The sequence below is a fragment of the Mus caroli genome, unplaced genomic scaffold (assembly GCF_978045245.1).
Source record: "Mus caroli unplaced genomic scaffold, Mus_caroli_1 scaffold_15, whole genome shotgun sequence".
Classification (NCBI taxonomy): domain Eukaryota; kingdom Metazoa; phylum Chordata; class Mammalia; order Rodentia; family Muridae; genus Mus; species Mus caroli.
The window spans coordinates 70,198,925-70,224,554 of NW_028227270.1; the positions used below are offsets into that span (position 1 = coordinate 70,198,925).

The 25,630-nt window shown below is 43.6% G+C and overlaps 1 protein-coding gene across 1 annotated transcript; it reads right to left on the minus strand.

The window, feature by feature from the left end:
- Positions 1-2,375: 2,375 nt before the first annotated feature.
- On the minus strand, positions 2,376-17,291 carry LOC147000982 (uncharacterized). Its single transcript, XM_085830843.1, is given in 6 exon segments — positions 2,376-2,482; positions 2,484-2,578; positions 2,581-5,138; positions 5,366-5,426; positions 5,938-5,989; positions 17,280-17,291. Coding segments are annotated over 6 exon segments (2,841 nt in total). The 3' UTR covers positions 2,376-2,419.
- Positions 17,292-25,630: the final 8,339 nt, after the last annotated feature.

Here is a 25,630-nt window from a genome sequence, read left to right on the forward strand (position 1 = left end):
GACTATGCAGGGGCCTAGCAAACACAGGAGTGGATGCTCACAGTCAGCTATTGGATGTATCACAGGGCTCCCAATGGAGAAGCTAGAGAAAGTACCCAAGGAGCTAAAGGGATCTGCAACCCTATAGTTGGAACAACATGATGAACTAACCACTACTCCAGAGCTCTTATCTCTAGCTGCATATGTATCGAAAGATGGCCTAGTCGGCCATCAATGGAAAAAGATGCCCATTGGACTTGAAAACTTTATATGCCCCAATATAGGGGAATGTCAGGGCCAAAAGAATGGGAATGGGTGGGTAGGGAAGTGGGGGGCGCTATGGGGGACTTTTGGGATAGCATTGGAAATGTAATTGAGGAAAATATGTAATAAAAAATATTAAAAATTAAAAAAATAGGACACATGCTCCACTATGTTCATAGCAGCCTTATTTATAATAGCCAGAAGCTGGAAAGAACCCAGATGCCCCTCAACAGAGGAATGGATACAGAAAATGTGGTACACTTACACAATGGAGTACTACTCAGCTATTAAAAAGAATGAATTTATGATATTCCTAGACAAATGTATGGACCTGGAGGGCATCATCCTGAGTGAGGTAACCCAATCACAAAGGAACTCACCAATATGTACTCACTGATAAGTGGATATTAGCCCAAAACAGGATACCCAAGATATATAATACAATCTGCTCAACACATGAAACTCAAGAAGAATGAAGACCAAAGTGGGGTCACTGTGCCCCTTCTTAGAATTGGGAACAAAACATCCATGGAAGGAGTTACAGAGACAAAGTTTGGAGCTGTGATGAAAGGATGGACCATCTAGAGACTGCCATATCCAGGGATCCACCACATAATGAGCTTCCAAACGCTGACAGCATTGCATACACTAGCAAGATTTTGCTGAAAGGACCCTGATATAGCTGTCTCTTGTGAGACTATGCCGGGGCCTAGCAAACACAGAAGTGGATGCTCACAGTCAGCTATTGGATGGATCACAGGGCTCCCAATGGAGGAGCTGGAGAAAGTACCCAAGGAGCTAAAGGGACCTGCAACCCTATAAGTGGTACAATATTATGAACTAACCAGTACCCCGGAGCTCTTGACTCTAGCTGCACATGTATCAAAAGATGGCCTAGTCGGCCATCACTGGAAAGAGAGCCCCATTGGACACACAAACTTTATATGCCCCAGTACAGGGGAACGCCAGGGCCAAAAAAAAAAAAAAAAAAAATGGGAATGGTGGGTGGGGAAATGGGGGAGAGGGGGGAGGCTATGGGGGACTTTTGGGATAGCATTGTATTGAGGAAAATACGTAATAAAATATATTAAAGAAAAAGAAAAAATATATGGGAGAAAAGAGGCATGGTTAAAGTTTGATAAACAATGGATGCAGACAGTGCCTTTGGTCTCCTCAGAGCTTGAAGGATTGTAAGGTAGGAATGTAGATTTCTAGTTTACCTGCATAGAAACCTTCCAGGAAACAATCTACAAGCTGTGAGACATTGTCTACACCAGAGTGGCATTGGTACAGCATCATGTGAGCTATGTGTCCTCATATCAGCAAGGTGATGGCCTGGGCAGGATGGATCCAGGTCTTCAGGGAGGACACTGAGTGGACTCAATGGGATGTCTCTGGTTTCTCTGCAGGCTTTGCTGTGTTACTGGGCAGGCCTGTGTGACATGGCCCTCAGTAAGCACCCATGGTCAAACACTGCAGGATCTACTCTGGATCCTGCTCTTGTCAGAGAGAAAGGCAGACTATGGGGATCTACTCTGGACCCTGCTCTCATCAGAGAGGAAGGCAGACTATGGACAGTCACTGCCCTATCACCCAGGCTTAGGTAAGTGTTGATAAGGGCTCAGGTTGCTTCAAGTTGAGTAGGGTCTCCTGGGATAGGTATTCTCTGTTCCTGTCCTACTCATGCAGATAGATATTCTCCTATCTTGGAACTGGGGATTAAACTTTGTGATTGTTGTCTCTGCACATCATTCTGTACAGTGACAAATATATCAAGGTGGGACAGCAAAGAGAAAACATTGGGCCACAGACCTGGGTGGATATCTCAGACAGTTGGGTCATCCAGGAAAACATGTAGCCTCTGTTATGACAGAAAGATTAATACTAACTGCACAGTGATGGGACAGTATGAGGATGATGCCTGTAAGTGACTGTGCCTTCCCACCTACTGTGTCTCTCTCTAAAGTGCATGGAGGCTGACGCAATGCTGACCTTCCTCTGCTCGATCACTGTAGGACAAAAACTATAGTGCTAAACGACAATAGCAGGAAGAAAGAAGCAGCTCCTGTCCGGGAAGGAGCCATGAGCAGGCAAGGAAGAGCTCCAGAAAGAGTTTCCTTGTAGGGAGAAAACCAAGTTTATTACCAGGACAATGGCTGGCAAGATGGGACATCTTCTAGAAGATCCTGGTGTGGGAAGGCATGGATGGCCTGAGCCACCTGCTCCTTAACCTATTCTGGTAAGGTATACCTGGAGTCAGAGGCTTGCTGGGCAGCAAGACCTGGCTCCTGTTTGGCTCCAATTCTCCTGTACTCAAATGGAAATTCTTTCCCTTGGGCATGTGGAGCTGGTCAAAGCACATCCCTCTCTTCTCTTGGTTCATATATGGGTCACAGTCTCTTTGGGCTTTAAGCCCTGACTTCAGTTTGTCTCCCATTCCTCTATATGTGAAAGAATAGTTATGCATCTCAGGGCTGGAATGGCCACAGCTCCTCCTGCTTGCCAGTCTGCTATAGTTTGTGTCATACAGACTCTCAGAAGAGTGGGATGTCAGCTGGGGTGTCAGTGATTCCACTTCACACCCTTATACCTCTGATGGGTCCCCTTCAGTGTCCTCCAAGATCTGGAACAGAACATCCACAAGGGATTTCAGTGCAGATATCATCCTGTGGATGACCATTTTAATTGTTAATCCTTTTGTCTGCTCAGCAGCTGGTGTGGGGTGATCAATCCTTAAAGAATCCCCTTGACCACTGTCTTTTTTGCTTAGGTTTCTTTCTGGTAAATCATTAAATAAGGTGTTCTTCCAATAGCTTTTAGAAGTAGCCTCTCTTTTTTCTGCTATCCTAGACTTGGATGTATCCTTGAGCTTTATTGAGTTCAGGATCCAAGGCCTTACTTCTTCAAGCCTTTCTGCCAGGCGAATGGCCCTAGATTTTATACTCTGGCTCTCTACATGGGGATGAACCCCATCATGATCCCAAAGTTTGATCTTATCAGCTAGGACCCTGTTCTCTTGAATATCACCCCTCTGGTGTCTCCTCATGAAGCCTGTATTCTGGAAGCTGGACAGAGAGTCTGTTGAAGGCAAGTTGATATCAGCAGGGTGGGCTCTACTGGGGCCAACTGGATGGTGACTCACAGGCCAGGCTCTTGGCTGCTGATTTGTACTGAAAATATTCTGACTTGAGTCCTGCGAGTGTTGTGAGGTAGGTATTTTTAGATGGGCTGGGAGTCTGTTGGCCCCTAAAGACCCAAAGTCTCTGGGTCTGATATTGATTTCCTTGCCATTGTGACTCTCACTGGATCCCAAACTCACTCTCCATGCACGAGGTGGCTCATCTTTCACCTCCACTGTAGTTTGTTTGGCTGCTGAAGTTCGAACCCTTTCTCCAGGGCCTTCCATTGTCATACACCAGGGGCGATGTCTTGATTCCACCTCCTGAAAGGTCTTCTGTGGTGCATGCTTGGACATTTTGGGATTGCTACTTGGCTTCAGACTGGCTTTTCCAGTGCCCCAGAGAGTCCTGATCTCTTGGGGATTTGCTGCCTGGAAGTAGCAAGCAGGTCTCTGAACACATAGGTGTCTTGGCAATGGATCTAGATGAGACTTTGTGGCCCCATGGTTGGCAGCAGGTGGAGGGGCTCTGTGGGTCTCCTGAGCCTCTGGAAGTGAGTGTATAAATTCACCTCTCTCTAGCCTTGAAGCTGATGCACTTTCCATTCTTGTCCCTCCTGGATCCTGGTGATGCAAATTTTCCAAGACCCTGGCAGCCTTGGAATTGCTGATGGGTGAGGAGGGATACACAACCTGGGGGAGGTTTGAGGCTGGAACTCCAGGTATTTTCAAATCCCTTGCCTCAAGGATCTGCAGATATGGTCTCCTGTGTTTCACTGGAAGCTCTGTGAAATTTGCTGCTGTCTTTGACTCAGGCAGGGAATAGTGCTCAGCAGGTTTCATGGAGGATACCTTCTCTGTCCTCAGTACAGGTTTGATGGGTCTTACCTCCTTCCAAGGGCTGCTGCTTGCAGTGCCAGGTACCTTTTGTGCCCCAATACCAAGGTCCTTCTTGATGGTGTTATGCATATCAGACTTTGCTATGTCCTTCTTTAAGGGCACCCCTGTAGGCACAGACCCCTTCCATTTATTACATTTGTAGGGTTTGGAATTGAGGATGGAGGGCTGGGCAGGCTGGGAGAGTTGAGACCTGTTCTTACAATAATCAACATTTTTTGCTGGGAAATGTTCCTGTACCTGGGTCGGTTTCCTGTAGGGGACGAATCTGAATGGGGTTCCTTGTTGTTCTCTGACTCTAGTTGTCTTTTCATTATTCTCTGGCTCTTTATGGAGCTGGAGCCTCCGGCTATGCTCAGGATGGATGGTGGCTGGCCTGATAGCTTTAGAAAGCAGGGTGCCCCTGGGAAAGTTGACAGTGGGCTTGCTAATAGTTTTTTGTTGTTTTTGCTCATCATAACCTTTGGTTTCTTTTGAATATGGTCCATGTTTCCCAGGCAGGCTTCCAGCTGGTAGGGATGACTGTATCCTTCTCTCAGTGGTGGGATATGGCACCACATAGGCCCTGCTTTTGAAACAAGGAGGTGTTTGTTTTGGGGTAGATCTTGTGAGGATTTTGTTTTCTTGGATTGGTTTCTCATCTACCAAGTTTGGTGTCACAAGGTGGTGAGGTAATGGCTGATACTGGGAATGCTGTGGAAATCCTTTAGCCTGGGATGGAGCTTCCTCAGGGTTACTGTCATCAGTAAACCTCACAGAGTTACGTCTTCCCAAGGAAGGGCTTCTGAGCTCATGGGCAGTAGCCACAACTGTTTCAGAGTTAATAGAGAATGTACCCCAGAAAAATCGACTAAGATTGTTGTAACGTTGCTTGTTGGGGCTGCAAAAGACAGGAGGCAAAAGCATCAGCCCCAATCAGAGGATCAAGAGGCCCATCCAACTGTGTAAATATGGCACCTCCATCGCCTACATATCCTATGCCCCTTAGCCTCACATCCAACTAAGATTCCTTTGAATCCCACCCTGCATAGCATATCCAGAATGAAGATGCACAGACCCTGAGCCCACATCCTGGTATGAAAATTCGATTAGACAAAGATTTCTTACATTTCCATAGGTTGTGCTGGTGTGTCGGTCCCTTCTGCATTTTTTCCTGCATCTGTACAACCTGGAGGTAGTTAAGTAGGATCAGGATGAGGAATGAGAACACACAGGAGTGAGGCATCCACTTTTGACTCCCTGTGCTAGGACTCTAATGCTCAAGCACCTAGTGCAAGGATGGAGCACTGAACGTGAGCAAGGGGAATGGACGGGCCTCATCTCTCCATGTATGCTTTTCTTTCCCCTACCTCAACCTTTATAATACCAATTACAACATGGTAATGTCGCAGGATCTGAAAGAGAAATGCACTTGAGAGACTGAAGCTACCTGCTGTCAGGTGAACCTGGGTGCCCACGCCCCCATCTAGGGTCACAGCATCACTCCAGTGCCTTGAACAACACTCCCAGGTGTAGCACCCATCCCAGGCCAACCACAGCTCCTTTCCATCCCATTACCTGGGGATTCCATAATTCTAATTTCATTTCCACACGCCCCCACTTCTTTCTTATATACCATGTCCTCTTCACTAAAGGCTAGGCTAGAGGGATTTTCTCTCCACAGGAAAGCAGAAGCCTACCTTTTCCAGTAGCAGTTTTCTTCCTGGTCTTCCTCTGCCACCTCTTCACATCCTGCCAGTTATAAACAACACAAATGAGCTGGAGACCTTTCTTCCTTTCTCTGGTAGACAAGCATCCTGGTCTCTTTGGTCCTCAAATACATGAAATCTACATTTTCTAAAAAGTGTTCTCTCATCCATCCTCTACTCACTCATATTGTGTATAAACACATTTCCCTTGTCACCTTGTTAGGAGAAACAGGAGAAGGCACTGTGTATGCCACAGTTACCACAGATGCCTTAGTCTGTGCTTCTCAGATGGGATCCTACCCAAGGCTGAGCTCTGCAGCTGCCTCTGGGCTGTCAGGTTATACCTGCTTCCTCAGAGCAGAGGAGGCTCAAGCCCTTATCTGAGGCTCATGTTCTCATCACCTTTTTCATATCAGCTCAGCCCAGACATAAATAGACCTCTGGCCAGGTGTTGTTCCTTATCCCTGAGCATCAGTGCTCCTCTGTGTAGGCATTTTTTTTGTTCAGCCTACTTTAACAAGGGTTAAATTCCCTCAAGCCCACAAGCCACCAGATGAAGTGGGAAAGAAAGGTTGTTAGGATATGGGGGAAGCAGACCTGTATAGAAATCGTTCTACTGGGCAATTACAAACTTTATTGGTGTCAGTCCAGTTCCCTAGCAAACACCAAACAGGAATCAGTTCCTGCAGACCAGACCACTGGGCAGACACCACACAAGAGTCAGCGAGGGCAGTTGAAAGCAGACGAATCTGTGAGACTGCCAATGAGGTCTGAGTTCAAGGAAGCAGCAAAATCCTCAGGAATCTCAGTAGAAGTTCTTTGGTGAGTTTCTCTGTAAGAGGACTCCATGGGTGAAGCTCCGCAATTGTAATGTGAACCAATACAAGCTTTACACTTGCAATGAGTAGCAAAATGGAGCGAGGCAAACCAAACCTCAAGCTCCCACTTTCTGTGGGATCATATTAATGATCCATCTAAACATTATTTGTCATTTCATATGTTTCCTATAGAAAACATTCTTTCACCTGTGTCTGCTTCAGCCAAACATTCTTTCAGGTGTATTTCAGGTGTCAACCAGAAAGGTACATTGTATGTTTGCCTCCTAGAAGATACCTACATGAGGAGATCAGGTTCTTAGATTTTTGACAAAGTGAGCTTCTCGATGGAACTTGAGTTGTTTTTTTGATATTGTCACTGTCACGCTGTCTTCTGTCTGCAGAACCCAGTCTGTTCATTCTGTGATCATAGATTGTCTCAAGTCAGACACAAAGCTTCCTTTTGTCACTTATTTATTTAGATTTGTTACTATTTAATATAATCAAAACTAATGTATCTTTTTGTCTTCGGGTACAGAATTTTATGAAAATGAAATTCATTTCGTAACCATAAGTATGCATGAGGCTAATTAAGAACTAAACAGCCTATGATAGTTTGAATGCTTAGTCGTGTTTGGATACTTTCCTTTAATATTTAAAATTTCAAATTAACAAACTCTAGTAGAATTTATTTAGGTATTTTTAAAATACCTAATTGTCTTGCCATTGGGAGTAGGACCACAATCACCATGGATGTGCATGGATGTCCTTGGAAGGATGTAGACTGCATCCTTTGAGTCCATGCTCAGAAATATTACACCAGAGCCTATGGTAGTTCTATTTTCAGGAAACTCTGTACCAATATCCACCATGGCTGTTCTAGTTTACACACCCAATTGCAGCTTCTGACATGTCCCTTCCCTCATCATTGCTAAAATTTATCCTTTTTTTTTTAAATCTTAGGCATTGTCATTAAATAAAATGGTATCTCAGTGTTGCCATAATCTCAACTACCTGAAGGCAAAAAATATTGAAGTATTCCCTGTTGAGAATTTTCCATTATGCTCTGTACCTTATTATATGATTGGGTTATTTTGTCTGTTGCTATCTAATTTCTTGTATCTTTATATATTCTGAATCTTAATTAACCTGAAAAGCTGAGAATGTTGAAGTATTCGTAGAGTAATTATCATCCCCTGTGTATTACCTTTTAAAAACTATTCTTTAGTCCTTTATTGATTGGTTTAATTTTGATATTTAGTAAACACCATTGTTTGTAGTTTCTAAATGTTCAGACCACACACAGAATTTCATTGGTGGGATGATCTCTGATCATCTATGCCTGAGATGTCAGCTTCTTTTTCTGTACAAGACCTTTCAATTTCACAGTTTCAATTTTTAGGCTCTTTTCTGTGCTATTTGAGTTCCTTTATTCCATTAAATTTTTACTCACTTTACATCCTGAATGTAATCCCTTCTTCCAGTCCCACCCTCATAGATTGCTCTGCCCATTACTCCCTTTCCTTCTCCTCAGAGAGGGCAGACAACCCCCCCCCCCCCTTGGGTACCAACCAGCCTCAACAATCAACTGGAAGCAGTGCATCCTGTGCCACTGAAGCTCACCTAGGCAGTGCAGCTGAGGGAAGGGAATCCAAAAGAGACAACTCCTGCTCAAATTTTCAGCGACCTGCATGAACTCTAACCTGCACACCTGCTACAAATGTGTAAGGGGCCAATTTCCAAACTCTTCAAGCTCTTTGGTGGTGATACAGTCTCTGTGAGCCCCCATGTGCCCCAGTTAATTGACTATGTCAACTAGGTCATCTGGTAGTGTCCTGACCCTTATTGTTCCCTCAATCCTTACCCCAACTCTTTCACAATACTCCGCAATCCCTGCCGTGTGTCTGCATCTAGTTGCATCTGCTACTCCTCCAACCCCTCTCCCACCCTGTTGTTTCCTTCCATCTACCTCTGATGTCTATTGTATTACTTCTTCTGAATGTGATTCAATCATACTCTCTTGGGCCCCCACCATGTTCTGTAGTGTCTCTCTGACTGTTAATTGAGGAATTTTATATTTTGTAATTATTGTCCACTTGTTATTGACTACTTACTATTCATGTCTTTCTGAATCTATGTTACATCACTCAGGTTGATATTTTCTAGTTTCATCTATTTGCCTGCAAATGTAATGGTGTCTTTTTTTTTATTGTAAGTATTTATTATAAGTATTAGTATTAGTACTTAATCATTTTACAATCCAGTTGTTATCCCCTTCTCAGTCTGCCCTCTGACAGTTCCTCACCCCATTCCTCCTTCCACATCTCCATGAAGATATTGCAACATCCCAGCCCATCCCACTCCATAGGGACTCAAGTGTCTCGGGGTTAGATACATCTTCTTCACTGAGGCCAGACCAGGCAGTCCTCTGCTGTATATGTGTTGGGAAGCTCATATCAGTTAGTGTATGCTGCCTAATTTGTCGCTTGTTGTCTGAGAGATCTTGGGGACCCAGTTTGTTTGAGACTGCTAGTCTTCCTATGGGGTCACCCTCTTCCTCAGCTTCTTCCAGCCTGTAGCCTACCCTCTCCCAGCCTTAATGGTTCTACTGTTTATATGTGGATGGAGCTTGCTGCTCAATTGTTCTGCCACGCCCACTGCTGGAGCCCACCACTTTGCTGTTGGGAAGCCATCACGTGGTTACCCTGTGTCATGGTTTGTATATCCTTGGACCAGGGAGTGGCACCATCTGAAGGTGTGGCCTTGTTGGAATAGGTGTGACCTAGTTGGAATGGGTGTGTCACTATGGGTGTGGGTATAAAATCCTCACCCTAGTTGCCTGGAAGTCAGTCTTCCACTAGCAGCCTTTGAATGAAGACATAGAACTCTCAGCTCCTCCTGTGCCATGCCTGCCTGGATACTGCCATGCTCCCACCTTGATGATAATGGACTGAACCCAATTAAATGTTGTTTTTTATAAGACTTGCCTTGGTCATGGTGTCTGTTCACAGCAGTAAAACCCTAACTAATACAGAAGTTGGTACTGGGAGTGGGGTATTGCTGTGATAGGCCTGACCATGCTTTTATTTGACAGAATGTGGATTTTGGGACTTTGTATTTGGAAAGCAATGGAATGCTTTAAATGGGGCTTAATGGGTCATCCTAGTAGGAATATGGAAGACTTAGTTGCTGGTAGTAATTTGAACTGTGTTGACGTGGCCCAAGAGATTTCAAAGGAGAAGAATTTCAGAATGTGGCATAAAGACTGGTTTTGTGGTATTTTGGTGAAGAATGTGGCTACTTTTTGCCCTTGTCTGAAAAGTTTGCCTGAGGCTAAGGTGAAGAGACTTGGATTAATTGCATTGACAAAAGAAGTTTCAAAAAAGCCCAGCAGAGACTTTGTTCTCTGGTTAAGTCTTATGAAGAGAAGTTTGAACAAGCATAGCAAGCTTAGAAAGGAAAAATATAAAATATATGGTTTGAGTATTAAAGGAGTACCAGGAAGTGAAATGGAGCAAAATCTTGTGTTCTAGGAGATAAAGATTAAGGGAGTGGGACCTTGGGGCAAGATCCTACCCAGCTAAATTAAATCCAGGCATTGTGGTACACACCTTTAATCTCAGGAGACAGGCATGCTGATCTCTGCATTCAAGGTCAATCTACAGAGCAAGAACCAGGATAGCCAAGCTTAGGCAGTGAAGGATTTAGAAAACATAAAGCTAGTGATAATGTAATAGGACAAGGGGATCATGTTCTAGTTCCTGTAAGCAGCAGAACTCGGCAGCTTCAGCCATGTGCTCTAGAGTTAAGAATGGAAGGAACTACTGGGAAAATTGATGCTGGTTAGCTGGAGCAAAGGAATTAGCGGTGATTAAGAAGAGGCCAGCATTGTTGAGGTGAAATCTTCTGGAAAGTGTTTTCTGGGAGCACAAAGAAGCTGTGTTCCAGAGATACCCAAGGTTGTACCTCATGCTGCGGCTGGACTTGGTAATGTGTAAGAGACACTCAGGTGGTACTGCTTGTGAAGGAATGAAGGGATCATGGAGAGAAGCTGAGGCTTAGCACTGTGAGAGGCCAGGGAAGGCCATTGGAGAAGGTGAAGCCTCAGCTGTAGTTGATGGCTTAGGACTGAAGGGGTCATGCAAAGGATTTGAGGCTTAGAACCCTGAAGAGAGCCTATGAGAGGCTATTGGTGAAGCCTAGTTGGTGTGGAATACCCCAGTGTATTGGAGATGTCAGTACCATGGAGTGATCACCAAGAACTGCAGCCGTAGTAGAGTGGATCAACCTGAGCTTAGAGTGCTACAGAGCACAGAGATGGAAAAGTGATGCCAGCCCTTAGGAGGAGTTCAAAAGATCAAGTGGAATCCCAGACACTAAAACAAGAAGCTGTAACATTGAAATTGCCTTGGAGACTCAAAGGTGTTAAAGATGCCAGAGCCATGGGATACATGCTGAGGAAAGCTGCTAACAGGGAGTGGAACCAGCCTAGGAGAAAGCAGTTTGTAGCAGTCAACAAAGATGAAAAATGAGTGGAGATCTGAAGACCGCTTTGACATCAGCCATGGAGATGCAGAGTTTGGAGTTTGCCCAGCTGGTTTCCTGCCTTGCTCTGGAGATTACAGTTAATTAAGTTGGATGAATCTCAGAAGAGACCTTGAACTTTGGACTTTTAACATTGTTGTGACTGCTATAGACTATGAGGACTTTGAAAGTTGGACTAAATGCATTTTGCATTATGCTATGTTTAAGTGTGGCCCCCATAGACTCATGTTTTTGAACAAGTCTATGGGGACCAGGGAGTGGAATGTGATGGTTTGTATATCCTTGGACCAGGGAGTGGCACCATCTGAAGGTGTGGCCTTGTTGGAATAGGTGTGACCTAGTTGGAATGGGTGTGTCACTATGGGTGTGGGTATAAAATCCTCACCCTAGTTGCCTGGAAGTCAGTCTTCCACTAGCAGCCTTTGGATGAAGACATAGAACTCTCAGCTCCTCCTGTGCCATGCCTGCCTGGATACTGCCATGCTCCCACCTTGATGATAATGGACTGAACCTCTGAACCTGTAAGCCAGCCCAATTAAATGTTGTTTTTTATAAGACTTGCCTTGGTCATGGTGTCTGTTCACAGCAGTAAAACCCTAACTAATACACCCTGCTATTGGACCCCAATAGTATTTGGCAAGAATCAGGCCCCTTCCCCTTCCTTCATAACAGAGTGCTGGAATAGTAAAAATTGAACCTTGAGCAGAGAGCTTTGTCTTGATTCCTTCCTTATCTAGCGCAGCCTAGCCCTTCTTCTCTTCCAGGTTTCCAACATGCCTTTCCAGCCTAGGACCCAAAACTTGTGGTCAGCTGGCCAGACACATCACCAGCCTTTCCCTAATTCAACCACAGGGGTCCCAGCTTCTGTCCTTTGGTTCACTGTAACTGCATCTGACTCTTTCATTTGCTTGTTGGAGCAGCCATGCTGGCTTCTGTATGCAAGCATACCATAACATCAATAATAGTGTCAGGCTTCGGAATGTCGCCTTCAGTGGTATACCAATTTGGGCTGCTCACTGGACCTCCTTTCCCTCAGCCTTTTCTCCATTTTTGTTCCTTCGTTTCTATTAGACAGGGAGAATTCTGAGACAGAGTATTTGACTGTGGGATGGAAATGCCATTCTTCCACTTGATGCCCTGTATTATACTGGAGGTGGACTCTACAAGTTCCCTCTCTCCACTTTTGAGAATTTCATCTAAGGTCCCTCTACCTGAGTCCTGAGTGTCTTTCATCTTCCAGGTCTCTGGTACATTCTGGAGGGTTTCAACCTTGTTGAGTTCTGTGGATTGTAACTTATGCATTTTGTGCTTTTATGGCTAATATCAACCTATTAGTGAGTATATACCATGCATGTCCTTTTGGGTCTGAGTTACTTTTTTCAGGATGATATTTTCTAGTTCCATTCACTTTCATGCAAAACTCATAATGTCTTCATTCTTTTTTTTTTTTTTTTTTTTTTGGTTTTTTGAGACAGGGTTTCTCTGTATAACCCTGGCTGTCCTGGAACTCACTTTGTAGACCAGGCTGGCCTCGAACTCAGAAATCCGCCTGCCTCTGCCTCCCAAGTGCTGGGATTAAAGGCGTAAGGCGTGCGCCACCATGCCTGGCCTAATGTCGTGATTCTTAATAGCTGAATAATAGTCCATTGTGTAAACGAACCATATTTTCTGTATGTATTTTTCCATTGTGGGACATCTGGGTTGTTTCCAGCTTCTGAATATCACAAACAAGGCTGCTATGAACATAGTGGAACAGGTGTCCCTGTGGCATGATGGGGAGTCTTTAGGTATATTTCCAAGAGTGGTATAGCTGGGTCTTCAGGAAGATCTATTTCCAATTCTCTGAGGAACCTCCAGATTGATTTCCAGACTGGCCTACCAGTTTGCAATCCCAACAGCAATGGTGGAGAGTTTGACTTTCTCCACATTCTCCCCAACACGTGCTGTCACCCGAGTTTATGATCTTAGCCATTCTGATTGGTGTAAGGCAGAATCTCAGGATCATTTGGATTTGCATTTCCCTGATTACTAAGGACTTTGAATATTTCTTTACATGCTTCTCGGCTATTCCAGATTCCTCTGTTGTGAATTCTGTTTAGCTCCATACCCCATTTTTTGATTAGGTTGTTTGCATTTTTAGAGGTTAGCTTCTTGAGATCTTTATATATTTTAGATATTAGCCGTCTATCAGATTTGGGGTTAGTGAGGATTTTTTTCCCAATCTGTTGGTTGTAAATTTGTTGTATTGGCTATGTCCTTTGCTTTACATAAGCTTTTCAGTTTCATGAGGTTCTGTTTATCAATTTTTGACCTCAGAGTTGTGTTTAGGAAAATTTGCCCCATGCCAATGAATCCAAGGCTCTTTTCCACTTTCTCTTCTATTAGAGTCAGTGTGTCTTGTTTTATGTTGAGGTACTTGATCCAGTTGGATTTGAGCTTTTTGCAAGATGATAAATATGGATCTGTTATCATTTTTTCTACATATCAGCTGTCACTTAAACTATCACCATTTACTGAAGATGCTTTCTTTTTTCCATTGTATATTTTTGGCTTCTTTGTCAAACATCAAGTATCCATAAGTGTGTGAGTTTATTTCTGTGTCTTCAATTCTATTACTTTGATCCATCTGCCTGTCTCTATTGCGGTTATTCTCACTATTGCTTTGTGGTATAGATTGAGTACAGGGATAGTGATTCCCCTAGACGTTCTTTTATTGTTAAGAATTGTTTAAGTTCGATGACACCATTGCATACACTAGCAAGACTTTGCTGAAAGGACCCTGATATAGCTGTCTCTTGTGAGACTATGCCAGTGCCTGGCAAACACAGAAGTGAATGCTCACAGTCAGCTAGTGGATGGATCACAGGGCCCCCAATGGCGGAGCTGGAGAAAGTACCCAAGGAGCTGAAGGGATCCGCAACCCTATGGGTGGAACAACATTATGAACTAACCAGTACCCCGGAGCTCTTTACTCTAGCTCCATATGTATCAAAAGATGGCCTAGTCGGCCATCACTGGAAAGAGAGTCCCATTGGACATGCAAACTTTATATGCCCCAGTACAGGGAAACGCCAGGGCCAAAAAATATGGGAATGGGTGGGTAGGGAAGTGGGGCGGGAGGGTATGGGGGACTTTTGGGATAGCATTGGAAATGTAATTTGAGGAAAAGATGTAATAAAAAATATATATAAAAAGAATTGTTTAGGTTATACTTGTTTTTTGTTTTTGTTTTTGTATTTCCATATCAAATTGAGAATTGCTCTTTCCATGTCTGTGAAGAACTGTGTTGGAATATTGATGGCTATTGCATTGAATCTGTGGATTGTTTTTGGTAGAATGGCCATTTTGACTGTTAATCTTACCAATCCATTAGCATGGAATATCAATCCGTTTTTTGAGGTTTTCTTTGATTTCTTTTTTGAGAGACTTCAAGTTCTTGTCATATAGACATTTCCCCTGTTTGATTAGTGTTACTCCAAGATATTTTATAGTATTTGTGACTATTATAAAGTATGTTGTTTCCCTAATTTCTTTCTCAGTTCTTTTATCATTGGTATAAATGTTAAGTTACTGATTCAAGTTAATTTTATATGCAGCCATTTTGCTGAAGATGTTTCTCAGCTGTAGAAGTTCATTGGTAGAATTTTTTGGGTTGCTTATGTATTCTATCTTGTCATCTGCAAATAATGACACCTTGACATTTTCCTTGCCATTTTTTATCCCTTTGATATCTATTTGTTTTCTATTTACTCTAGCTACAACTTCAAGAACTATATTGAATAGATACAAGGAGAGTGGTCAGCCATGTCTCATTCCTGATTTTAGTGGAATTTCTTCAAGTATCTCTCCATTTAATTTGATGTTGGCTGTTGGTTTGCTGTATATTGCTTTTATTATATTTAGGTATGGATCATGCATTCCTGATCTTTCTAGTACTTTTAATATGAAGAGGTATCGTATTTTGTCAAATGCTTTTTCTGCATTGAATTAGATGATCATGTGATTTTTTTCCTTTTGTGTTTGTTTATATAATGGATTACATTAATGGATTTTTGAATATTGAACCAACCTTGCATCTCTAGAATGAAGCCTGTTTGTTTGTGGTGAATGATGGTTCTCATGTGTTCTTGAACTCAGTTTTCTAGAATTATTTGAGTATGTTTGAATCAATATTCATAAGCAAAACTGTTCTCCTTCTTTGTGGGATCTTTGTGTGGTTTGGCTATCATAGTAAATGTGGCTTCATAGAATAAATTAAGTAGCGTTCCTTCTGTGTCTATTTTATGGAAGAGTTGGAGGAGTGTTGGTATGTAGCTCTGCTAGTAAGGTACAGTAAAATTCTCTGCTGAAGCATCTGCACATTTTAATTTTTTTAGTTAGGAGGTTTTTAATGACTTGTTCTGTTTCTCTAGGGGATATGGGACTGACTAGGTAGTTTACCTGCTTTTGACTTACTGTGTCGTCATTTTCATTGTACTCTAGGAAGTCTTTCATTTCTTTCTTTATTTCTTCCCTACCAAGTTATCATTGAGTAGAGAGTTGTTCACTTTCCATGGCTATGTGGGTTTTCTGTGTTTTTATTGTTAATGAGGTCTAGACTTAGTCTGAGGTGATCTGATAGGATGCATTGGATGATTTCAATCTTCTTTTATCTCTTGAGACTTGTTTTGTGAGGGTTTTTATATGGTCAATTTTGGAGAAGGTGCCATGAGGCACTGAGAAGAAGGTATATTTATTATTGCCTGCTGGCAGTTAGTATATATGAGTTGGCAATGGGGGAGAAGAAGGCTGAGACTTAGAGCTGTAAATTTGGATGACAGTGGGAATTGAAGAGTATCCAGTAGGGTGTGATAGCTAGCATTGTATGTGGGTTGTCACTTGAGGGATTTGTTCAGGAGGACTGACACCTGTAAGTTTAAAATGAAGAGCAACTGTGCTGAGTCCAGCTAGCATGGCGTAAAGAATAAATATTTTTTTGGGTCAGTGTTGCAGGGACCATATTCAAGAGCACCGTATTCCTAGCACATTGTGTGGGGTAGTATCCAGTAAATCAAGGTCACAAAGTATGGAGGATGGACAAAATTTGTGCAGTAGAGCTCAGTGCATAACAGTGTGTATGTGGTGGCAGAGATCAGGGAAAGGTGTCCAGGAGGACATAATTCCTAGCAGTCTTTGTGGAGTGTGTGTGTCTGTGTGTGCATGCATGCACACATGCACTGTTGGCCTGATATCGTCTAATGTGTACCTGGGACTTGTTGGAGGATTATTAGCAGAGGCTGATACCTAAGAGAGAATGTTGGTTAGGGATAAACATGCAACAGGACCTGATACCAAGTAGTATATTTGAGTACACAGCCTCCAGGGAAGGGGTGCCCAGCAAGGCCTGCCAGACACCTGTGGCATTGGCATAAGCACAGGGGAATATCTTGCAAGGTCTGCCTCTAACAGTATTGTGGAGTAGGAAGACTACATGCCCTGACACCTAGATGTGTGTTTGTGGCAATGGCCCTTGTGTGTCCAGTGGCGCATGATGCCTAGTGGTCTTTGTGGGGTGGCAGAAGAGGTGAATATGTGTCTAGAAGACTCTGACATCTAGCATTGTATGTGAAATGTCAGCCTGGGGGTGTAGTCCTGCAAAGCCTGATATGTATAAATTTTAAAAGGAGGGTATCACCTACACCACTTTAGTTTAGATGACAATGATGAAGGGCTATCAACAAACACAATATGTGTGGTTTAAGAAAGAGGGTAGTTCAGTGGGGCCCGGTACTTAGTTGTGTATGTATGGCTCCAGAAGTTTGTGCAGCCTGACCTTACACTGAGACCCATGATGCTGGACAGTATGTAGGGAGTGTCGGGCTGGGGGTGTTTTTTAGTAGGGGTGTTGGTAGTGATGGAGTCTGACACCCAACTAGGTCTCTAATGGGGTAGCATTTTTGTGCACTGTGGTAGGTTATCTCTCTCCTTCCTCACCTTCGAAGGCATCTCTGATTAGCTTTAAAAAAGACCCACAGGCCTATATCTGTACAGAATATGGAAGATGGGTCTTCTGTTCCAAGAAAAGAACTGTCAGAAGAGTGGAGAGATGGGAGAGATTCACCAGCCAGACATGCAGGAAATCAGATGTACTGAGTATGAGGTTATGAGACACGTGGCAAATGTGAATTAGAACAAAGGGGTTAATGAAGTTATACATGCTTGTTGTGGGGTAGCAAGGTAAGGTCTTAGTAACAATAAATAAAGGTAAGTCATCATGTTATTATTCAGGAGCTGGTGGGTCAAGACATTCCTGCAATAGTTCTGTGAAGTTATTCAGGAAATAACAGTGAGTATAGTCTGCGTTTGTGTTGCCACAGGCCTGATACATAACAGTGCCTATGGAGTGTCATCAAAGTAGGGGGAGGTTATTTAACAAGACCTGGTATCTCTCTAGCAGTGCCTGCAGAATGGGGAGGACAGAGAGCATGGTACCTAGAAGTTTATGTGCTGGAGAGCTGTGTAACAGTACTCAATAGCCAGTTTCTTTCTGGATTGCAGGGGTGCCCAGGTGGCCCTGCTATGATTCCTGTTCATCCACAGTAAATGCCACATGTGCTGCTGTGGAACAGGCTTTCCAGGATGCCCTCCCAGGGATACTGTTTCATTACACTGGAAGAGTCTGTGCCATGGAGGCCTGCAATCTAAAAGTGGATATGTGGTGCTGACATGCTGGTGTCTGTCAGAGTTTGTTGAATCACTAGGCTGCTGGCTGCCCCCAGTGATGTGTGTAACAGGGCCTGATATATAGCATGTTATGGGGCATGTATGTATAATATGGTGAATGCAAGTACAGTTAGGCAGGGCTTATCAGGGCCAGATTATTTAATGTGCAGGAAAACAGCAGTTTTGCAGGTAATGATCTAGAAGTGGAAAAGGGGTTTTGGAGGGGCAGGATGGGGTAGTTAGCTGTTTTCCCTAAATAAGCTGTTCTATACAGATTGGGTCTGTTGTCTCTTTTTATAACAACCAGTTGTCTGGGATAGGGCCAGTTGCATTTCTTCTGTAATCCCCAAATATCAGGCTTCCTGGACATGTGAGATCAGTTTAGGGAGTCAGCTTTCATGGAGGTCCATTTAAGAATTACATATCTTTCTTTTCACTAGGGAGGGAGGAATGACGCTAGCCTCTCCTTTCCCCTAATATGCAGAGAGACCAGACATAGTGAAAGGGGAGTTTGGGAGTGAGAGCTGCCCTAGCTGAATCATTCTATCATACATGTGACTTGGGAAAAAGCATACTTGTACTAGGTTGTTGACTAGTATCTAACAAAGGGAGTCTTTGACAACAAGTGGTGGGTACTTTCCTCGGGAGCATGGCAGGGAGGGGAGCCTGCAGAGAGCTCTTAGCTGTTCCGGGAGATTTGATGGCACAAACAGCTGTTGCAGCAGGCTATGCACTTATCCAAATGCTGATTATTCTCAGCTCCTAGGAGCTGTCAAGGCTACATCTTCAGTTCCATGCAAGCCCAATATTTCCTTACATTTCCTGGGAGAAAAAGAGGTCTCAATCTTCCTGTTATTCATTGTCATGAGCAGAAGGGTGGGAAGTCCAGCTGGGAGGCTTCATTGGACACAGGCTGTAACCCATGCTCTTCTGCAATGCAGTGGATGCCTGCTGTAGGCTGTGTCCTCCTGGGCTGCATGGAGCCCTACTCTAAACCAAACCCTCATGGGCTGCAGTGGAGACCTCGTGTAAGCTGTGCTGTCCTGGGTTTCACAGGTGTCCCTGCTAGATCCTCCTCCACTGTGAACTGAGCCTAGAACTGCCTAAGGAGAGAGTTTGCTCTCCAGTCTCAGAGGGACCAAGGTCTGCCAATGAGAACAGGAAGAGCATACATTCATGGGGAGAAGATGTCAGTGGGCAATGTTGTCATCCCTCCCTCTTCATGGACTTCCCAAATTTATCAGAGTTCCTATGGAGCCAGGAAGTATTATTAATAAATTAATAAATTAATAAACTGTGGATTATTACACCTAAATATTTAGTAACATTTCCCTGACCCGCCTCTTTCGTAAATACACGTGTGCTCTTATGAACAAAGGTATGGCCTCTGTGAGTTCATTGTCAATGATGTAGATATCTGTCTTCATGAAGTGAAATATGAAGAAGAGGCTTAAAATGTACTCATGAAGGCAGCACTTTGCCTCTGGTTATACTTATCCTCAGGGAGTCCTGTTTGTCCTTTGGACCTGAAATTTATCATAGCTCTGGGGGAACTCCAGCTCTCTGTCCTGGATTGGCCAGGAGCCCAAAGACCAGTCCTGGACAAGAACCTGGTCTTCCTAACTTTGTCACATTTATCAAAAGTAACCAAAACCAGAACAGGACTCACCCCAGGTCTCTTAAATTTCAAGTCTCCTGTAGGAGATTCATCTCACTCCTGAGTTCAATGTGCGTTAATGTGGCTGTGGATTCCAAACCAGCATCTAGAGCTGACAATTCCAGGGGCACCAGAGTTCTGCTTTCCATGGCAGCAGGAGGCTCTGCTCTTACATGTTGCAATACTCTGGTATACAGCAACATCCGGGTAGGTCTGCTTCCAGCTCCATCTCTCCTGGTCTAACTCAGGTTTCTGCACAGTCACAAAGAGATCATACTCCACCCAACTCTCAATTAAAGGGAAAGACAGGAAGACACAGGTCTCCTAGTATTTCCCCTCTTTCCAACACAAGACACATTGGATGCATAATCTCTGCTCAGACAGAAGTCACTCTGAGACTGTGATGGTCTGGGGTTCCCATACTCAGAGCATCAGGCTAAGAACCAGGTCTGTTAGATAGCCTTTCCTTAGAGTCCATAGTCACTTTGCCTGGGAAGGAATTCTATATATGCATCTTGCTGGGTTTCTAAAATTGAGGGGTATACCTATTGAAAGCAGAGTTGGACTTCATGTGTGACCCCAGGCATATAAACAGTTATCACAAAATCCTTGGGACAAAGTGACAACTCCTGCTGCTTTTGATAGTGTATATACATTAACTCCACTCTTTGTCCAGACCTAAGTGTCATGCAGAAAGTTATGCCAGCCTGAAGGGTGCTCCAGTTCCATCCAAGAACAGGAATAAATTCTATATTGCTCCTTCCTGGTTACTATCATTGCAACTTTTGGATCTTTAAATTTATGGTGTGTTTGTTTGTTTTGTGTGGGGGTGGGGGCTGTGTGTGTGCAGTGACCCTGGTGATAATGATTTCTGGACAGATTTGTCCCTTGAAGTATAGTTTTGTTCTTTGTCCTCCTGTTCTTCATCTCCTTCTCATTATCCTTCTCTTCATACTCCTTTTTCTTCTCCTCCATCTTTGAGATTTTACTACATCCTTCTGGGCAGGAAGGGGCTCAAAGTGTTAGAGTGACACTAGCCAAAGATGGCAGTGAGATTTAGACCTGGTGACACAAGAAAAATGCAAGTAAGGCAAAACAGGATAAAAAATTAAAAGAAAATTCAGGAAAAACTTTAGGAATACTGGTGAAAGAGTAGGGTATGTTTGAAGCAACCTATCAGAAATGATTATTTCTGTGACATCATTTTTCCAGCGAGCACCTGGGGGCCCTCACCTTGAGCATCATGCATGATATGCAGTTCACTCAAGTGGCAGGAGAGGTGTCGAGGGGATTCCTGGGGCAGCTGGTCACTCAGATAAGTTGAGGACTTTCCAGGTGCACAGGCAAGTAACACTGGTTGGCATCATGATCCTCTGAATCCTGCCTCCATTGCCACACTCACTCCAGTGGAGTGTGCATGCCAAGTCCAAAAGCTTGCCCTTAGTCCTGAGATACAAAGTTTCACAGAAACTGGTCTCCTGGAGAGTCTTTGTCATTCCATAACAGGGATGTGGTCCAGATATGTCCTGGTCATAGTCAGTGATAGGCTTAGAGTGCTTTCTTTCAGTATTATTTTATTATAGGTGCCTCCAAGGAATGATTTGACTTATTCAGACAAAATGCCTTCAGTGTTGAAAGAGATAGTGAAACAAATCAGGCATTGCAGTTTACTGGGTAAGAGTAGAAATCTCAGGGCAAGTCTAAAAAGTAAAGTTAGAATAACAGTGGAGTCACTCTCACATGCAGGAATTTACAATGGTCTAGGAAGTAGGAGGGTTGTGGTTTAGGAGGAACTAGAGTATTGCATTATTCATGAAAATTTTAGCAAGAGCAGAAGCCCCCTGTTGGTGGCTTATACAATAGACTTGAATTGTGACTAGGGTGGGAAATCTTCACCAGGCTCCTAGAATAGCTGACTTTAGAAAGGGCTGCTTTTTATCTCAATTGTAGCCACTGACTGCTTCCTTTCAGTCTTTATGTATGCATTACTCTGTTTTGTGTAAAGAATCATTATGCATCAGATGACCTCAATGTATCACCTAACTTCCTTGTTTTCTTCTGTAATGTAATTCTGATGCTCGCTTTGAAAAATTACATTCAGTTCCAACACTCTCTGGTGTTCATGTCTGTTTGTCACTCACCAACTCCTTTCCCACCTGAGTACCAGCAACCGAATTCCTCCAGAGGGCTGAGGAGCCAACTGAGCCAGCCTGTGGCACTCCATGACAGGTCAGGGCCCTTCTTTTCTCCAGGCCTTCTGTACTGTACCAAGTGATGTTTCCTCATCTGTATTAAGCGATTTCATTTCAGGGATGACATTAGATGAATCTGCAGTTTGATGGTAGGGATCTTGTAGGGAGCCAATCTACAATGGCTACCCCATGTAAAGAGCAAGGTAGAAAAGATAATAAACAGAATCCCCAGAGTGAGTGGAAAGAGGAAAGATGGCTAACTTCCCACCTACTAGGGGGTTGGAGAAGGAAAGTCTGCACTGACTGCTGAACTTAAGGTTTACTCTAATCCCAAGTGTAACTTTCTTCTGAATGAGTTTAAGTGCAAACACTTCCCTGAGGTCCTCCTGTGTGTGGCATTGCCATATTTTGGCATCACCTTGGTAAGGATAACTGGTCCATGTGGAAGCTGAAGGCTGCTACCCAACAGAACTTCCCAGATCTCCATGAGTTGCAACCTCATCACTGTCTTGTTCGAGCTCCCGGAGAAACTGAGGAGTTACATAAACCACCAGGTGTAGTGCACTGATAGAGAGCACTTGCAGTGATAGTTGACAGGCCTTGCTTTATAACTTGTGCACTGTATCAAATACATTCCTAAGTACTGGGCCATGAATGACTCCCCACCAATACTTTTTCAGTATTCTGTGCAATCAACAACAGCAGCTTCATTTCTGGGTTCAGGCCTTCCAAGGGTGAGAGATTGTCTTTCTGCTGAGTCTCGACTGACATGTGGAGCATGAATCATTTACATAACAGGCAATGGAGTCAGGCATCACAGAACAACAAGACTGCTTTAAGAGTCATATTTCTCGGAAAGGGTCTTACAAAGTGTGGGCAAAGCCTTCAATCAAGGCAACATTATCATGTGAAAATCTCTTGCAATTGCACTGGTATTTATACTCAGTATGAGGTTGTAAATAGGTTTGTCCCATTAGGCTCTTGTGGTTGAATGCTTGGCCGACAGGGAGTGACATTATTAGGAAGTGTGTCTTGTTGGAATAAGTGGTCTTGTCAGAGGAATTGTATCACTTTATGGGTGGGCTTTGAGATCCTCCTTCTACCTGCATGAACTAATCTTTTCCTGGCTGGCTTCTGATCAAGGCATAAAACTCTTAGCTTTTTTTTCTTGTACCATGCCTGTCTGAAAGATGTCATGTTTCTGGCTGTAGTGATAATGGGCTGAACCTCTGAACCTGTAAGCCAGTCCCCATTTATATATGTTGCCTTCTTCATGGTATCTCTTTACAGCAATGGAAGCTCTAAGACACTCACCTTTCAGAGAGATGAGGGCTATTAAAAGGAATCATTGGCAACACACATAGACATTTTTGTGTCCAAGTGTGTACTTAATTAAAATGAACTTGTAACACTTGGGTTGATAATGATTCTCCCAAGGGCTACAGTTAAAACAGTCCTGATGCCTGGGAAATCGCCCTTTCCCAGAGCTCAAGAGTCTCCACCAACAAGATGAGCTGTCACTATTGCTCTTTGCTCTCTTCCAGAACTTGAATCTCAGACCCTGTACTTATTATACACGCATACACGTGCAAGAATAAAGAAACCATGAGTTGGGTGGGGGATGGGAAAAGTTGAGAGGCTGGGGCATAACTAAAGTGGACACAGTTCCCCTGTACAGAGTTCTTAAAAATATATGAAATCATTAATTTGAAAGAAATCAAAGAATGGAAGGTTTGGAAGAAACATAGAAAGTCCTCATGGACCGTGAGGGCTGGTTAGCAAAAGATTAAAACTGTTTTCCAAAAGTACTGGAGAAGTCATGAAAAAATTGGGGAAGTTGCTACAGCTGAGAAAAAAAATTCTGGATTAAAATTATCCATCACTAAAGCAGTGCAATGAATGATCAGAAAAGGCAGTGGAAAATAACATTTAATTTTGAGACACTTTGAGAGCAAAACCAAGTATGACAAGCCATGACTATTTTTTGATAAACCTTTGGCGTTCACTAGTTAATGGTATTAGCACACATGGCAGGGCAGGCATTAAGAGCCCCTCTCTGAGGCAAAATACATTACACAATGTAGATATAGACACTGTATAAATGTGTTGCACTTTTTCTTTTATACTGTGAGTTTTTTGAAGACAGGAATTCCTTCAGTCTTGTTGCCCTTGGGACCCAGTAGGTGATCCCTAGTAAAGGTGAATGATCACTGACTGAATATATAACTGAAGGCTTTTGTACTCAGGGACGACCCACAGCTGACAGCAAACCGAAAATCTGCCCTTCAGAAATAGGTCTGTATTTTGGGACCTGAGAAAGGAAGTGCAATAGAGAGCGAGCTCTCCTGTGGCCAGAGGCAATGGGATGGGGAGGTGCACCCTAGCTGGCACAGTCCTGGAAAGGAAGCACAGAGCATGCAAAGTCTCTCTCTTTAACCTTGCTGTAATAGACTGTCTGCTTGTGGTAGGGACATTTTGCCTTCTCATGTGCATACAGGAGTCACATGACCTCAGTATGACCAATCAGGAGAGTCCTGGCTCGCTAGCCAGTCTGATTGGCCAAGTTCTGGACATGTGACCAATTAGGTCTTGAAGAGGAGTTACAATTGGTGCAAGGGTGCTGAGACAGTTGGTAACTGACCTGTTATAACTGAGTTTTCACTCTGGGACTACAGAGGCAGAGACAGTTTGCTCAGGCATGGTTTCAGGAGAGCTGCTCCTGTCTACTCCCCAGCACCCAGGTACAGCCTAGTTTTCCTAATCTTGCCTCCTCATCTTGTCAGAACCACTTTGGTTGTGTAGTAGGCACTGACCCTTTCTTAGCACTGCCTGGCTAATGGAGGGCTTGGGGCTGCAGAATATAGATTCTGAACCTCCCAGGACTCTGTGCAGCACTCCCTGGACAGTTCGGGGTGGCTGAGACATGCAGGCTCCTGCCCAGCACAAGCCCTGTGGACCATCACAGGGAAGCAGAGCCTTGCTCTCTTTCATGTCCCCCTTTTATGTCCAGGATCCTCCAACGCGAGCACATTATGAATAGAAATGAGAACAAGCACAGTTGTCTTCAGAGACTTGGCTTGTCACATGAAGCATTATCCTTAGTTCCACCTATTTTCTGGAAATGACACTTTTCATTCTTTGTTTTTGTTTGTTTGTTCGTTTTCGAGACAGGGTTTACTCTGTGTAGTCCTGGTTGTCCTGGAACTCACTCTGTAGTCTGGCCTCGAACTCAGAAATATGCCTGCCTCTGCCTCCCAGGTGCTAAGATTAAAGACATTTGCCACCACACCTGGCTGACACTTTTTATTCTTAAGGCTAGGTCCTTTTTCATCTCGTACACTCTTCACATGATTTTATTTATGGATTTGTGTATCTCAGACTCACCTTATATTCGTGAGTGAACTGATGTTCATGAACATGAGCTTATAAATGTGTTGTTTATCATGAAGCATCACGGACTCTTCTTAAGGTTTGTCACATCTTTTACATGAAAATATTGGTAATCTTATTTGGTTTACTCTAGATTTAATTATTTGTGTGTATCTGCATACATGGAAGGACAGAGGACAAACTGTGAGGCCAGTTCTCTCATTCCACCATGTGGGCTCCAGGAACAAAACTTGGATCATCTGGTCTGGTCGTAAGCAGCTCTATCCATAGAATCAGCGAGGTCTCTGTTTGTCTGGTTTTGGTTACAGGGTAACGTTGGCTTTCTGGAACACAGTGGAAAGTGTTCCCTCCCTTTTATTTCATGGAATTATCTTAGGAACATT